At 41.4% G+C, this 14,543-nt stretch overlaps 2 protein-coding genes and 1 long non-coding RNA gene across 6 annotated transcripts in view; 2 read left to right on the top strand and 1 right to left on the bottom strand.

Annotated features, from left to right (window-relative positions):
- Nucleotides 1-5,355: 5,355 nt before the first annotated feature.
- On the top strand, nt 5,356-9,100 carry LOC148147548 (uncharacterized). The gene is made up of 3 exons (XR_015759794.1): nt 5,356-6,379; nt 6,565-7,030; nt 7,400-9,100. It is a non-coding gene; the product is annotated as an uncharacterized LOC148147548 (long non-coding RNA).
- A 1,694-nt stretch (nt 9,101-10,794) lies between these two features.
- dusp1 (dual specificity phosphatase 1) lies at nt 10,795-13,308 on the bottom strand. The gene is made up of 4 exons (XM_043703791.2): nt 12,810-13,308; nt 12,344-12,492; nt 11,847-12,066; nt 10,795-11,507 (listed from the first exon to the last, which is right to left on the bottom strand). Exons 1-4 carry the CDS (start codon nt 13,177-13,179, stop codon nt 11,143-11,145), a joined length of 1,104 nt encoding a protein of 367 aa, XP_043559726.2. The 5' UTR covers nt 13,180-13,308; the 3' UTR covers nt 10,795-11,142.
- Nucleotides 12,380-14,543, top strand: part of ergic1 (endoplasmic reticulum-golgi intermediate compartment 1) — a 137,745-nt gene continuing 135,581 nt past the window's right edge. The window contains exon 1 of one of the 4 annotated variants that reach the window (XM_087995433.1): nt 12,380-12,518. The gene's annotated coding sequence lies outside the window, so the exon portion shown is untranslated. Of the gene's footprint in view, nt 12,519-13,437; nt 13,704-13,886; nt 14,027-14,543 lie in introns of those variants that run through there. The other 3 variants (XM_087995430.1, XM_087995431.1, XM_087995432.1) reach the window with 3 other exon arrangements.

Below are 14,543 nucleotides of genomic sequence, written 5' to 3'. Positions count from 1 at the left end.
GCAGATGGAGTTTAATATAAACAAATGTGAGGTGATGTATTTTAGGAGACCAAATGCAGTAAATGGCAGAGTTCCTAGGAGCATTATTATAAGGTGAGACCTTGGGGTACAAGTCCATAACTCCATGAAAGTGACAACACAATTGGATAAGATGGAAAGAAGGCATACATCATTGAATTCAAAAGTTGGCAAATTGTGTTGCAACTGTATAAAACTTTAATTAAGTCTCTTTTGGTGTATTGTGTGCAGTTCTGGTCACCACATTATTGGAAAGATTTTGAGCTTTTGGAGAGGATGCGAAAGAGATTCACCAGGATTGGAGTCTATTGGCGATAAGGAGATATTGGCCAAACTTGGATTGTTTTCACTAGAACATCAGAAGCTGAAGAACAACCTGCTAGAAATATATAAAATTATGAGAGGCATGGATAGGATGGATAAACTGAGTCTTTTTCTCAGCTTGGAAATTTCAAATACTAGGGGCTATAGGTTTAAGGTGAGAGCGGGACAGCTTAAAGGAAATGTGCAAGGCAAGGTTTTTAATAGAGGATGATAGATGCCTGCAACACCTTGCCAGAGGAGGTGATAGAAGCACATACGATAGCAACATTTAAGAGACATTTCAATAGACATTATGAGAATAAAGGGATATGGACCATGTGCAGGCACATGGGATTAATATAGAATGGCATCATGGTCGGCACAGACATGTTGGACCAAAGGGACTATTCCTGTGCTGTGCTGTTTTATATTCTATGATTAGAACAGGATATGGAAGCATAGGAATATTTGGGTCACATTTTAGATGGTAAGTTGCAACAAATAGTGTACCACAGGGACCAATTCTGGGAGCATCAACATTTTACAATTTATATTAATTACTTGGATGAAGGGATAGAAGGTATGCTTGCTAATTTTGCTGATGATTCAAAGATAGGTAACAAAGTAAGTTATGAAGATTACATTAGGAGGCTACAAAGGGTTATAGATTGGTTACGTGAGTGAGCGAAGATCTACAAATGTCATGCAACCTGGAAATAAAGTGAGACTGTCCATCTCAGGAAGAAGAATAAAAAAAATTATCTAAATGGTGAGGGATTGCAGAGCTCTGATATGCAGAGGGATCTTGGATATCCCCGTGTGTGAATCACAAAAGGTAATAAGCGGCTATGAGCAATAAATTAGGAATGCTAATAAAATATTCTTGTGCATTGTAGAGAAATTGAGTACAAAGTAGCAAGATTATGCTCAAGTTATTAAGGGTATTGACACACCATGCCTGGAGTACTTTGTATGGGGTCGCCTTATTTAAGGAAGAATGTAAATGCATTGGACGCAATTCGGTGACATATATCTGGAATGAGAAGGTTTTCTGACAAGGAATGATTGAACAGGCTATGTTTATAACAATTCAAGGTGACTTGATTGTAATATATAAGATCCTGCGGCACCTTGATAGGGTTGACATGGAAAAGATGTTTCCTTTTATAAGACAATCTGGAACTAAAGATCATAGTTAAAAAATAAGAGGTCATCCATTTAAGGCCAAAGTAAGGATGCTTTATTCTCACAGATAAATGTGAATCCTTTCAATTCATCCCGCAAAGGTGATGAAACAGGGCCTTTGAAAATGGTAAGGCAAAAGTAGACAAATTCTTGATGAGCAAAATGTTGGAAGATTATCAGGATTGTGCAGAAATCAGATCAGCAATGGTGGATGGTGGAGCAGGCTTGAGAGAGTGCAAGGCGTCTTCTTGTTCTTAATTTCGAGGTTCGTATGTTCATGCACTTATCCAAACACACTACTTTAAATTTTATAACATCCTGATAACTCCTCACTAAATTTTCCCAGTCCTAAATCGTTGCACGTGCCAAATTTTAGCATAACCATTCTCCTATATCTTGAGTTCTACTTCACCCTAGCACCACCTCCTGAAAATCAGCAGCAGCACTATATCTAATGTTTCAGCAACAAGTCCACATTAAACTACTGCCACGTACTCATCTTTGCTATCAGAGTCACTGCCCAGTGCTTCCCCTGCTATCAAAAGCCCCGTTACTGATTTCATGCAGTCTGATATCCCATCATGGCCACACATTATTTCCCAGTGTGCACAACCACTCATAGTTGTCCTCTTGCTTTAATGCCCCTAATATTCATGCACGCAGGGAACAGGAGAATCGACGTTTCGGGCATAAGCACTTCTTCAGGAATGAGGAAAGTGTGTCCAGCAGGCTAAGATAAAAGTTGGGAGGAGGGACTTGGGGGAGGGGCGTTGGAAATGTGAAAGGTGGAAGGAGGTCAAGGTGAGGGTGATAGGCCGGAGTGGGGTTGGGGCGGAGAGGTCAGGAAGAAGATTGCAGGTTAGGAAGGCGATGCTGTGTTCGAGGGATTAGACTGAGACAAGGTGGGGGGAGGAGAACTGAGGAAACTGGAGAAATCTGAGTTCATCCCTTGTGGTTGGAGGGTTCCTATGCGGAAGATGAGGCGCTCTTCCTCCAACCATTGTGTTGCTATGGTCTGGCGATGGAGGAGTCCAAGGACCTGCACGTCCTTGGTGGAGTGGGTGGTGTCCCGAACGTAGGTGGGGAGTTCTTGGACTAAGGGAGACAGGACCGTGTCGAAGTATGCAGATACACCCAGATGGCCTCCTTCTTCAAAGACCGCAATTTCCCCCCAGACGTGGTCGACAATGCCCTCCACCGCATCTCCTCCACTTCCCGCTCCTCCGCCCTTGAGCCCCGCCCCTCCAACCACCACCAGGACAGAACCCCACTGGTCCTCACCTACCACCCCACCAACCTCCATGTACAGCGTATCATCTGCCGTCATTTCCGCCACCTCCAAACGGACCCCACCACCAAAGATATATTTCCCTCCCCTCCCCTATCAGCGTTCCAAAAAGACCACTCCCTCCGTGACTCCCTCGTCAGGTTCACACCCCCCAGCAACCCAACCTCCAATCCCAGCACCTTCCCCTGCAACCACAAGAAATGTAAAACTTGCGCCCCAAACTCCCCCCTTAATTCCCTCCAAGGCCCCAAGGGATACTTCCATATCCACCACAAATTCACCTGCACCTCCACACACATCATTTACTGCATCCGCTACACCCGATGTGGCCTCCTCTATATTGGGGAGACAGGCCGCCTACTTGCAGAACGTTTCAGAGAACACCTCTGGGACACCCGGACCAACCAACCCAACCACCCCGTGGCTCAACACTTCAACTCCCCCTCCCACTCCACCAAGGACATGCAGGTCCTTGGACTCCTCCATCGCCAGACCATAGCAACACGACGGTTGGAGGAAGAGCGCCTCATCTTCCGCCTCGGAACCCTCCAACCACAAGGGATGAACTCAGATTTCTCCAGTTTCCTCATTTCCCCTCCCCCCACATTGCCTCAGTCAAATCCCTCGAACTCAGCACCGCCTTCCTAACCTGCAATCTTCTTCCTGACCTCTCCGCCCCCACCCCACTCCGGCCTATCACCCTCACCTTGACCTCCTTCCACCTATCGCATTTCCAACGTCCCTCCCCCAAGTCCCTCCTCCCTACCTTTTATCTTAGCCAGCTGGACACACTTTCCTCATTCCTGAAGAAGGGCTTATGCCCGAAACGTCGATTCTCCTGTTCCTTGGATGCTGCCTGACGTGCTGCGCTTTTCCAGCAACACATTTTCAGCTCTGATCTCCAGCATCTGCAGTCCTCACTTTCTCCTCTAATATTCATGCAGCCCATATTCCTTCCTCCTCACACACATGTTGATGTACTCCTAACACTAGTGGATGTAGATTTGCAACCCAAAGAAACCCAAATCTGAAAATAGAAAGCAGGAATAGTCAGCAATGCTTCGTCCGGAGGCTCATTGAAGATGTTACCTAGTATGGTGACGAAACGTGTGAAAATGAACCTTCCAGCTCAGCGAGCAAACCTACATCCAGAACCTCAACTTGAGTTACAAATCTTCTCAAAACTCGCTCCTAGCACTAGTGATCCACAACAGACATAGTGTCACTAGTATTGCCTATGCCACATGAACAAATAAGAAAATTTCCACACATTGAGTCTTTAGTGCTACATTCAACACATTGCTCTTGTGGAACCCCCAAAACCATTTCCCCGGCTATATTCCAAATTCTCCCTCATCCCAGTAGCATCACCACAATACTTTGACACCGTGCAACACCTTCCCATCAATGACCCATCACTACACACCGCTCCCTGCCTCCAGGATTCCCCTAACATATCTTACTGGCATACCTATTTCTCCCAAAACTCATTTCTCCAACACAACTTCCTTCACAAATCAATTTCTAGTCACATCTATAAACTTCATCTTTCTCAAATTCAGATTCACATCACTATTCACTAATGAACCTCAAACTTGATACCCAAAACTTTGCTCCAACTAGATAAATAGTTTATAATATATACTTATAAACCTCTATTTCCTTAACCCATTTAATTTTGATATTCACCTCATCTCTTTTGCAGCCACAGACAAACTCTTTCATTCTTTAAATTCCATCCTCTATCCTTTCACTATTACTCACTCAGCTTGCACTTTACCACCAAGTACCAAACTCTCTTCGACTCACTCTCCATCAATATGTTCACCTGTATTCTATCCATCATCTTTTCCTGCTATATTATATCTCCCTACCACTTTAATCCCCAATCTTTTCTCTTTGTCCACAACATCTTAAACTTCAACTTCAACTTCATCAGAATACTTCAACATGACAACATATTATTTAAATAAATTAGCCAGTTTAAATCCTACAGAGATTTTATTACCTCAAATATTTCACGTTAATTTTAAAAATATTTTTGATTAATAAATCTTTGCTTCTGCTAAACAACAAAAATTACAACATACTATTTAATTTCCAATGAATCACATTGTGAATTTCTATCAAACTTCTCATCATCTTACATCATTGTCTTTAAATCTCACCACTGTTTTGTGCCTAACATTTACAATATACTTCATGACACTATAACTCTCCCTAATAACCAGCACATTTTACACAAATATGCATATTAAAATGAATCACTGAGCTGAAAATACCACTTCCTTCCCACAACCCCGTGTGCCAAAAGTACATTTTTCAATCCCCATAAATCAATAATTCCCCCCCCAAACTTCCCTTTGCTTGACTCCCTCCTACGTCATACTGGTTGCAATGTTGATTGACATTTGGGACTAAGAATTTTGGCTTTATCCACTCTGTTCCCCCACCCACCTATTTCCCATGGCAGTTGTCTACCATGTACTCATTTAGTATCTTGTAGGCTGCTTAACCAATTGTATTTTGTTTCCTGTCTGCGCCCTCTCAATGACTTTCAGGTTTCCTACCACCTACCTAGGATCTTCAGCTGTCACTGCACCAGCCACTCTCATCACATGCTCAGCCTCCATCCCACCATTGCCATGCTGGAATTTAATTCAGTTAGTCATTCTGAAAGGGAAAACCAGTTCTCAGCAATGCTGACTGTGAAAATCATATCAATTGTTATAAAACTCATCTGATTCACTATTGTCCGTTAGGAAAGAAATTTTGTCTTCCTTAGTCAGTTGAGCCTACATGTGGTCATGTCCTCAGCAATGTGGCTTACATCCCTCTGAATTGGTCGAACTCAGCAATTAGGGATGGGGAATGAGTGTCCAGCACAGATCTCACAAAAACTTTTTTTTTTAATTTCCCCCATAGGAAAGTTGCTATTAAGCTTCAGAAGGTGCAGAAAAGATATACAAGGATGTTGCTGGAGTTAAAGGGTTTGAGTTATAAGGAGGGGCTGAATAGGCTGGAGCTATTTTCTCTGGAGCATTAAAGGCTGAGGGGCGACCTGATAGAGATTTAGAAAATCATGAAGGGCACAGATAGGGTGAATGGCCAAGGTCTTTTTTTCCCCTCCAGAATAGGGGAATCTAAAATTAGAGGGCATATGTTTAATGTAAGAGGGGAAACATTTAAAAGGGACCCAAGGGCTACTTTTCCAAGCAGAGCGTGGTGCATTAATGGAATGAGCTGCCAGAAGAAGTGGTGGGGGCAACTGCAATATTTAGAAGACATCTGGGTCAGAAGGGTTTAGAAGGATATGGGCCAATTGCTGGCAAATGGAACTAGATTAATTTGGGATATCTGGTCGGCATTGACAAGCTGGACTGGTCTGTTTCCTTGATGTACAACTCTACGATTCTTATCTGAAACTTCTCATTTTGAACCATGCCCTAACAAGTGCCCCCTTTGAAATAATTATCTTCCCGCGTTTTATATTGTGATTAGCCACCACTTACATAACAGAGGTTCCAGCTCCCCGATCAAAGAATTGTCTTTCTTTTAGTTTTGAATTTGGAAGTTCATAAAATGGTATGCTACTTTTTTTTCTCAACCATGACTTAGAAGTAAGGTATTTGAATGTATGACAAAGCGTTTTCGAATATTAACAGGATATTAATAAGATATTAATAATGGATGGCCTAGGATTTTATTTCAAGTACTGGGTCTGAATTTCAATCCAAGGCTCTATCAACATCTTGTGTCCCTCCCTCCAGTTTAAATTCCAGTTTTCGACTGTAAACATATGTGGAACATTATTTAGGGCTTGGTCGGAGAGAGACATAGAGCAGCGAGCGGAGATCGTTGGGAAGCCGCTACAATAGTTTCCATGACAGTTTGGTACCGATAAAATGAAGCGAATTCGTCGTTCATCCGGCACTGCTCACATTTCTAAGAAATTATTTATCTGCAATCACGGATGTTCTGATTTACTCTGCAACTTAATGTAATACTCTAATTCTGTCGTTCTCAACAGCTCGTAACACTACAGCACATCATCCCCATATTCCTAGGATTGGAACAACCATTTAATCGTGTTGTTCATTGTCGGAAATAAAGCGACTCGAGCAGAATGTGGGACTATTTCCGCTAAATATAACCACGGCTTCCTATTTCTGATAATCTTTTAAAAAAGTACGGTTTCCATGTCCCGTATTAAACTGATTAAAAACACCATGGAATGTGAGTTTGCATGCGATTAATACTAATGTTTTTACAAATTACTCTGTATACTAACCAGTTGTTTGAATTGTAACATCCTAGTGTTGGCTCAGAGACAAATTACAGTGTTTTCGGGAAAATAGGGGAGGGGGGAAAAGTGCAGCTTCAGCATTTGGTTTAAAAATGGTGCTGAAGCCGGAATGGTTACGTTATCTACCAGCGAAATGCCGGCGGAAGTTCTCTATCTGCAGAGAGGCAAAGTGCAGAGAGTGAGATATCCCGATACTGAGAACAGGATGTAAAATCCATCCGTTGACAGCTATTTCAGTCTGTGAAAAAAAAACGAAATGCTTCACTTGCAATTCGACCCATCAATGTTTCTAATTATAGAAGTACAGTACATCCGGCGTGACCTCCGGCGGGACATCTGCAGTGGAAACGTGCGGGACACATCCTGAGGAATGAGCGGAACGCATTGCCTCTCGGGTCTCGCTGTTCTCTCGCTAGTTTCAACGTCAGTGCGTTGTTGCCGTGTGGACGCCTCTCAGGCGATGGGCTGCCCACTTGCCCTTGTCATGGAAAGTCCCTGAGTGACAGCGCCGCTGGCCATACGCCTGCTTCAAGAGCGGCTGCAGCGATCTTCCATAATAGAACAAGAAAGACGCCCAATTAAAAATAGCACCTGACTGGAGGCTGGAGTTAGTTCCTTTTCTAAGGTGACCCTCAGGAGAATGGTTCGGTGTCAATTATCCTACCAGTCATCTGAAAAATGAAACGGATCCTGAGCAGCTGATCAGTACCTAGCTCCAACAGTTCATGTGTTATGCGTGTGTTTTTAAAAGATGTGATTAATTTCAATCTTTTCGATACGTATTTGTGGAGTCCAGTCAACCAGTTGTCCTATTGTAGCCAACATTCACATTTATTTGAAATGAAATCCTTGTTTTAAATTAATCAATAGCAATTTAATCTCTTGAATAAGTCGGAAGAGGTTTACTCGGTGAAATACATATGCGAATATACGAAGCGTTAAAAACTCGCATTTTCTTGCTCTTCTACAGACAGTTTATCTTAAACTGACACAAAACAAAGAACTGCAGATCTGAAATGAATAAAAACAGAAATTGCTGGAGAAAATCAGCTGGTCTGGCAGCATCTTTGGAGAGACAAACAATTAACCATTCGAGTTCAGTGACCCGTCTTCAGAACTAGAAGCAGCTAGCTCATTGTAAAGCTCTTTGCTCGGATTACATACGTAATTGTACAGTACATCTCCTTGTCAAAGTTACTCATAATCACTGGTGAACATTTAGCTGATATCTTACAATCGGTTCCTTCCTATAAACACGCTCAACTTCCAAGTACTTTCGCCATGTGTATACAGATATGGGGTAAAAATATATATTTTTTTTAACTGGGAAATTTGAAGACAGAGATTAGGGCTTTTTTCTCCCTCTCTTTCAGAGAGTTGTGAGCATGTGGAATTCCCTCCGAGGAGAGCAATAGGGGCTGGGTCATTGAATTTACTCAAGACTAAATTTGACAGATAAGTGAGTCAAAGGTTATTAGGGAACAGACTCCAATAAAGTAGGGTTGAGACAACAACCAGACCAGCCATTATATTATTGAACGGAGGAGCAGGCTCGTAGGGCTGGTTGATCTACTCCTGCTCCTTACTCATACGTTAATGTGGGTCTGCATCTTTATGTATATGATACTTATACATGTATACTTATGAAAGTATGTGTCCAAAAGAAATGTGAGGGATAATTTTTATACACTGATTGCCTGATGATATGTTCCTATAAAGTAACATTTTGTTACGAGACTTGGAGCCATACAGTATAAACATTGCCTGAGCAGGAGCCGGGCTGGTGGCCAAGAACAAACAGTGACGCGCAGCTTCCTTGTGCGATTCAGGAAACTCCCTATGGTTCCCATGGAGATGCAACCAGTCATACACTTCGGAGGAACAACTCCTCCTCGTTACTTAGCAACGTTATTGATCTACGATTAAACTAACGCCAAGACAAATAACTTCGCTAATCTTTACTTTTGATCCAAGTACACCGTCATTATGAAACCTTTAGGATAGGTTCTTGGTTGAGATTTCGTATGTTTGTTTACTTGGCGTGAGTTTTGCAACTGTAGAACCGTGCATATAGGGATTGCATGTGTTCACACATTATTTCAGCTGAATAGGACAGATTGTACTTTCTTTTGCCGTGTTTTTAATTACAACAATGGAAATATCTTCTAAGTTGAAAGTTTAGAACTCGTATATCCTGAGTGTTCTGGGCATGGTTTAATTTATAAGGGTACACAGGATGCATGCAGTTATTTCAGATCCAAGTGAGGAAATATTGTTAATTTTTTGTATTAATTTCCCAGGGTGTGGGTTGTATTGTCAATCTGACCATTTTTGTCCCAGCTTTGTTACCCTTTTACAACTGAATGACTTCCTAGGTAATTTCTAAAAGTATTCAACTTCTGGATTTGAGATAAATGCGGACCAAACTATTTAGAATGTAGAATTAATTTCCTAATCGACATGAACTAACCATTTTTTAAAAAAATGCTGGCTTGGTCAATTTTCTCCAATGCCAGTTTATTAAAATTCTGAAATGACCATTATAGAACTTGAACTCATTCTCTGGTATATTGGTGTAGTAACCAGCAAAAGAGAGTGATTCTCATTTCTTCATAACTTTTTCAGAAGCTATGCCTAGGAATACTCTTTCCCTCTATTCAGTTCCAAATTCGGCCTCAATTGTATGCCCACTACCGTTTAAATGTAAGTTCCGGATAAATAGGACTTCAAACAGAACATTTTAAAAGAGCTAGTTTTATAAAGAGGACTGTGTACGCTTGTTTCTGTTATTGGTGGAAAGACTAAGACTGCAATATCAAAAATATATTTTTGTACTTAATGGACAGGGTACTATGAAATTAAACTAATTTTTTTTAGACATAATGAAAGGGCACGTCCGGACCATGATTTGTAACTAATTCCTCCTAGCAGCATGTTTGAAGATTTTGGAACAACTGGCTGGATTACAGAGTTGAGATATTTAAAGATCCTCCAAGCTTCTAAATAATCCCAGTGAAACTACAGACGTTGTCGAAGTTATAACACACACACACACAAACAAACAGGGCCAGCCTAGTCAACGATAGACTGCTCCCCCTGGAAGTTATCACATGCGACTCTGTTGAGTTCATTGAAAGATAAACCTCAGCAGAAATCTGCACTAATTTATTATTCCTACTTCTAAAATATGAAAGAATATTTGCACAGGAAAGGAGGGGAGGGGAAAGAAAAGAAGAAGCGGTCAGAAAGATTAACAATGTAGACTTTTTTTGGAATTACATCCATTGCTTATAGAGCATGGAAGTTAAGGTTCACATTTGTTTTGAATGGACGGTTATAATACAATTGAGGATTCCAAGTAGTTCACTGACCTCTACAGATCAACGGTATTAGCATACGTTGTTGCACACATTTATACATCTTTTGTGTTTAGTTATTCGCCTAATTCCATAGTAATGCAGCACTGGAGCGATCAATGACACTGACTGAAGCGAAATCTTTTAAATAAGAACTGTGCAACCACATAGAAAAAGCAATAAAATGGCAGAGTGAAGACTGAGTAGGGATGAACTATGTGCTTTACTAGTTGAAGTTTTCGGGGTGAAAAAAAAATCAGAATCTTACGAAGACAACTTGCTGATTCCAGTAGGAATGAGTGTTGGACTAGGTTAGGGTTAAATACCAAAATAACACGTTATATATATAAAAAAAGGTTTTATTGGATTCGTACAAAATAGTCAATACGTAAATAAATAAATTGTATAAATTATCAAACCGACAGTCAGTATAAACTGTTGCCACTTACAGTTCCGTCAAATATTGAAAGAAATGTATAAAAAAAAGTGCTAAAACGCCAGTTGCACCCTCTCCAGACAGTTTTCAGAATGTGACACAGTGCAGGGTCTGGTTGAGGTATTACGTTCTTCAAAATCAAGAACTTCTGGTCTAGAAATCGTTAATTGGTTTCTGTACATTAAAAAAGTGAACACAACCTTTCAGCTTATTTTACTTGGTTTAGTCTCAAACGTCAGTCCATTCCATCTCAGTAGGTTGGGGACGTGGTGATGGGACTTTGCAGAAAGTTGAGGGAATTAGCCGCTGGACAGACAGGCATGGAGACAGGAAAGTTGAAGACGAATCGAGTGGAAGCGCCCGGGGGGTTATTTGAAGGGCTGGCCGCCTCGGTAGCACACGAAGGAGTCAAAACTTGAGACTCAAACTGCAAGAGCTGTCCCATGAAGCTGAAATTGGGGGAAATGACACTCCTGCGCTGTTTCACGAATTCAAAAGCTTCGTCCAACTTCACTCGGTTCGCCCTCATGAGATAAGCCAGGCAAATCGTGGCCGATCGAGAGATCCCAGCTTGGCAGTGTACAAATACCCTGCCGCCAGTATTCTTCACAGAGTCTGGGAAGGAACAACAGATCTGATTTAGGACATAACTCGATTTAAAAAAAAACACAGGACTATACATACAGTTTCGGAGTTTACTACTTGTTATTACCATAAATAATGTGAACTGGAATGTTAAAGATTTCAGAATTAATTGTCCAATTTAACAGGAAAATAAGACTAAAATTATATAATGCTAAGGTCTAATTCCATCACTTGGTAGAACAATGCTGGTGCTCAGTATTTTAACAGTTACAAGATTCTAATAGCCTTTAATTTGAAAGTCTAACCTAAGTTTGAAAATTCCTTCTTGCGGAGCTAAAATGTTTACAGCTTAACTGAACAAGAATTTACCTATAAATTCAATAGCCTCAATGAACCAGGAGCTGATGTCCGCTTTGTGACTGTCCTCCACAGGAATGCATTTGTACTGATAATGCTCCTCAAAGTGGTTCGGGCAGTTGGCAGAGACATTGATGAGAGCTGTGATCCCCAGGGCGTCCAACATGTCCTTTCTTGACGCATGATAGGCACTTCCGAGGTAGAGGAAAGGGAGGATTTCGACAGGCCCGCCCTACGGAGAAAAAAAAAGGGAAAACATTAGCCGTCAGCTTTCAGATAAAACCGCACATTATCCGAATTCTCGACATTGCAGGAAGCGAATACTTCCAATAACAGACTATCTTTTGAGGCGTCAAACATAAGTGGAGTCCAAATTCTTCATTTTACCAGGCAGTATCCAAATGAGTTTATCTTGAGATGATTCACTTTAGGTGGGAGTGTTGCGTAATGCAACTGCTGTTTCACAATGTGATGCAAACATTAAGTGTTTCTCCTAATTGTGAACTGACCTGATCATATAGAGGAGTCTCGCAGGAACTGCAACTCGACTCTGCACTGTTGGGGTTGCTGCTGGCGCTTAGAGGTAAAGACAATCCCGACGGAGGCGAAGGTTTAGTGCAAAACTCTGGATATTCCGAGGAAAACGCATCGTAGCCACCTGAAATCAAACCGAATGCAGACCTGGTTAGTTCACAGATCTTAGGCAATTAATTTCACATTTATTGTAGTATACACTAGTAAACTGTACACACGGGAAGGAACATCGTACTTATTCAAAGTTTTAATTCGTTCAATGATGTAAACGATCTTTTCTAATACGAAACTCCACAGAATCACCAGATTCATATATGCTAGGGTTGTGACTTTGAACAATTAACCGCTATTTAAGATTTCGTTCGAGGTAACGAATGGTTTGGGTAAGTGTGGGTTGTATGATCTTTACAGGAGGGCGATTTTTTTTATTTTGACACTCACCTCGGAGAAAAACAATCCTTGCCCCATAGGATTCTCGGCATAGCGCATTAACCGCCAAGAGTACAGTGCTGTCCTTCTTGAGTAGATCAAACTCAAAAGTCCTTTCATCAAACACAACAATTACAGAATAAAGACCAGATACTAAACTCTTGCGGGACTCTTCATTCGGAACGATGTGTTCAAGCCCCATTGTCCCTTTCGCCCTTCGTTTAACTATGGTGCTAAATCGGACGTTGAGCGAATTCACGATATGCGAAGCGTTGAAGGCGAAGAAAGATCGGCAATCCAGCAACAAACATTTCGAAGGATCTTCCTTCAGAAGCTGTCCAAGAGTTTCAATACTAACACTAGAGATTTCCATCATGACCATAATTGCTGATGTAGACAATTGATACTCAAGAAGCCAGCTCCGCCGCTTCCTCGAGTTTTGTGACAGTCCGGCTGCTAGCTTTGCCTTTATCTCAGTCAGTGTTGATGCTTCCTTTCCCCTTACTCTGGCCCCTGTCTCTCCGAGCGCCTTTTTATAGAGGACTTTTATGAATGGGGATGACGCGTCGGCTGTCACGTGTTGCGATTGTGTGACGCACTCGGCGCCTGGTGGAAGTGAGCTGCCTTGCCCTTGACGTGTGCCAGGGAGAGACATCCCGCTTGTTTGCTGTGCAATTGGAAACAAACAACGTGATGTCACCTCAAAACACCAGCAGCAACTCTCGGCGTCTTCGCTCCAGCTGAGAAAGGACACTGCCACAGCACACACTCAAGGGTTCCGATCATTGTTTCGCAGTCAGTAGCATGTTATTTCTCGAGATTGTGCAAGTTTAAAATCTCTCTGTTAACTTGTGTAATGATTAACCCAGCGGTTATCTGATTTACGTAATCACTTGGAGAAATAAAGTTGTTAAGTCATCACATTTTCGTTTACTAGATTATTGATTTATTGTGGTTCGGAGAACGCTCTACTTGATCCTTTAACTTGGGGTGAAATTGAAATTAAGCGGTGTAGGACCTCTTTACCTCCCAGTCGACATAATTCTATTACACAGTACCATTAAAGAGACCAAAATGGTAACGTAATAGGATCTCAGTATGAAGTTACCTGCAAAGTCATTGACTCTATATGCGCGCATGTTCACAGAAATTAGGTGTTTCACGGAGAGAGGCTCAGGAGATGAGATCGTTACAAACTTCACGAGTTTAATTTGTGCAAACTAACCAAGGTATTTTCCTTTAAACTACTAATTTGATAAATTTAGATTAAACTCATTCTAAAGGCATTTTGTGCTTAATTCAAAGTACGAATCGTTCGGAGAGGATAGTTCGATTTGGTTTTTAAAGTGTCGAACAGGGGGAATAAACCCAAACCGATAATCACAAAGTTACACTACTGCGGCGAGTGAGTTAAATCTTAAAATGTGGAATAATATTTTCATGATATCTGATACAACTACAAAGCAAAGTATCTGAAACGTGTGTAGCGAGCAATCCAGAAAACCAAATCGGAGCCCAAAACTATTAAGACTGCTGCACCAAATCGGCAAGAACAACATGTCAGAAAACGTGAATGCCTCCGCGCTTTACTCGATTACAATCAATGGTATTTGACACACCTACGTCCAGTACGAAATTCTTAACATATTTGTCAATTAATGGAATACAGTGAAATAAAAGGTGTTAATTAACGAAAATAGGACAACTTTAGCATGGACGGTGACTACTAAAAATATTTCTACTCCT

This window comes from Chiloscyllium plagiosum, unplaced genomic scaffold (assembly GCF_037043375.1).
Source record: "Chiloscyllium plagiosum isolate Xiang-an unplaced genomic scaffold, Cpla_swu_hap1 HiC_scaffold_16, whole genome shotgun sequence".
NCBI lineage: Eukaryota > Metazoa > Chordata > Chondrichthyes > Orectolobiformes > Hemiscylliidae > Chiloscyllium > Chiloscyllium plagiosum.
Note: the sequence above shows the minus strand (reverse complement) of the source record. Positions and strands in the feature narration are given on the sequence as shown.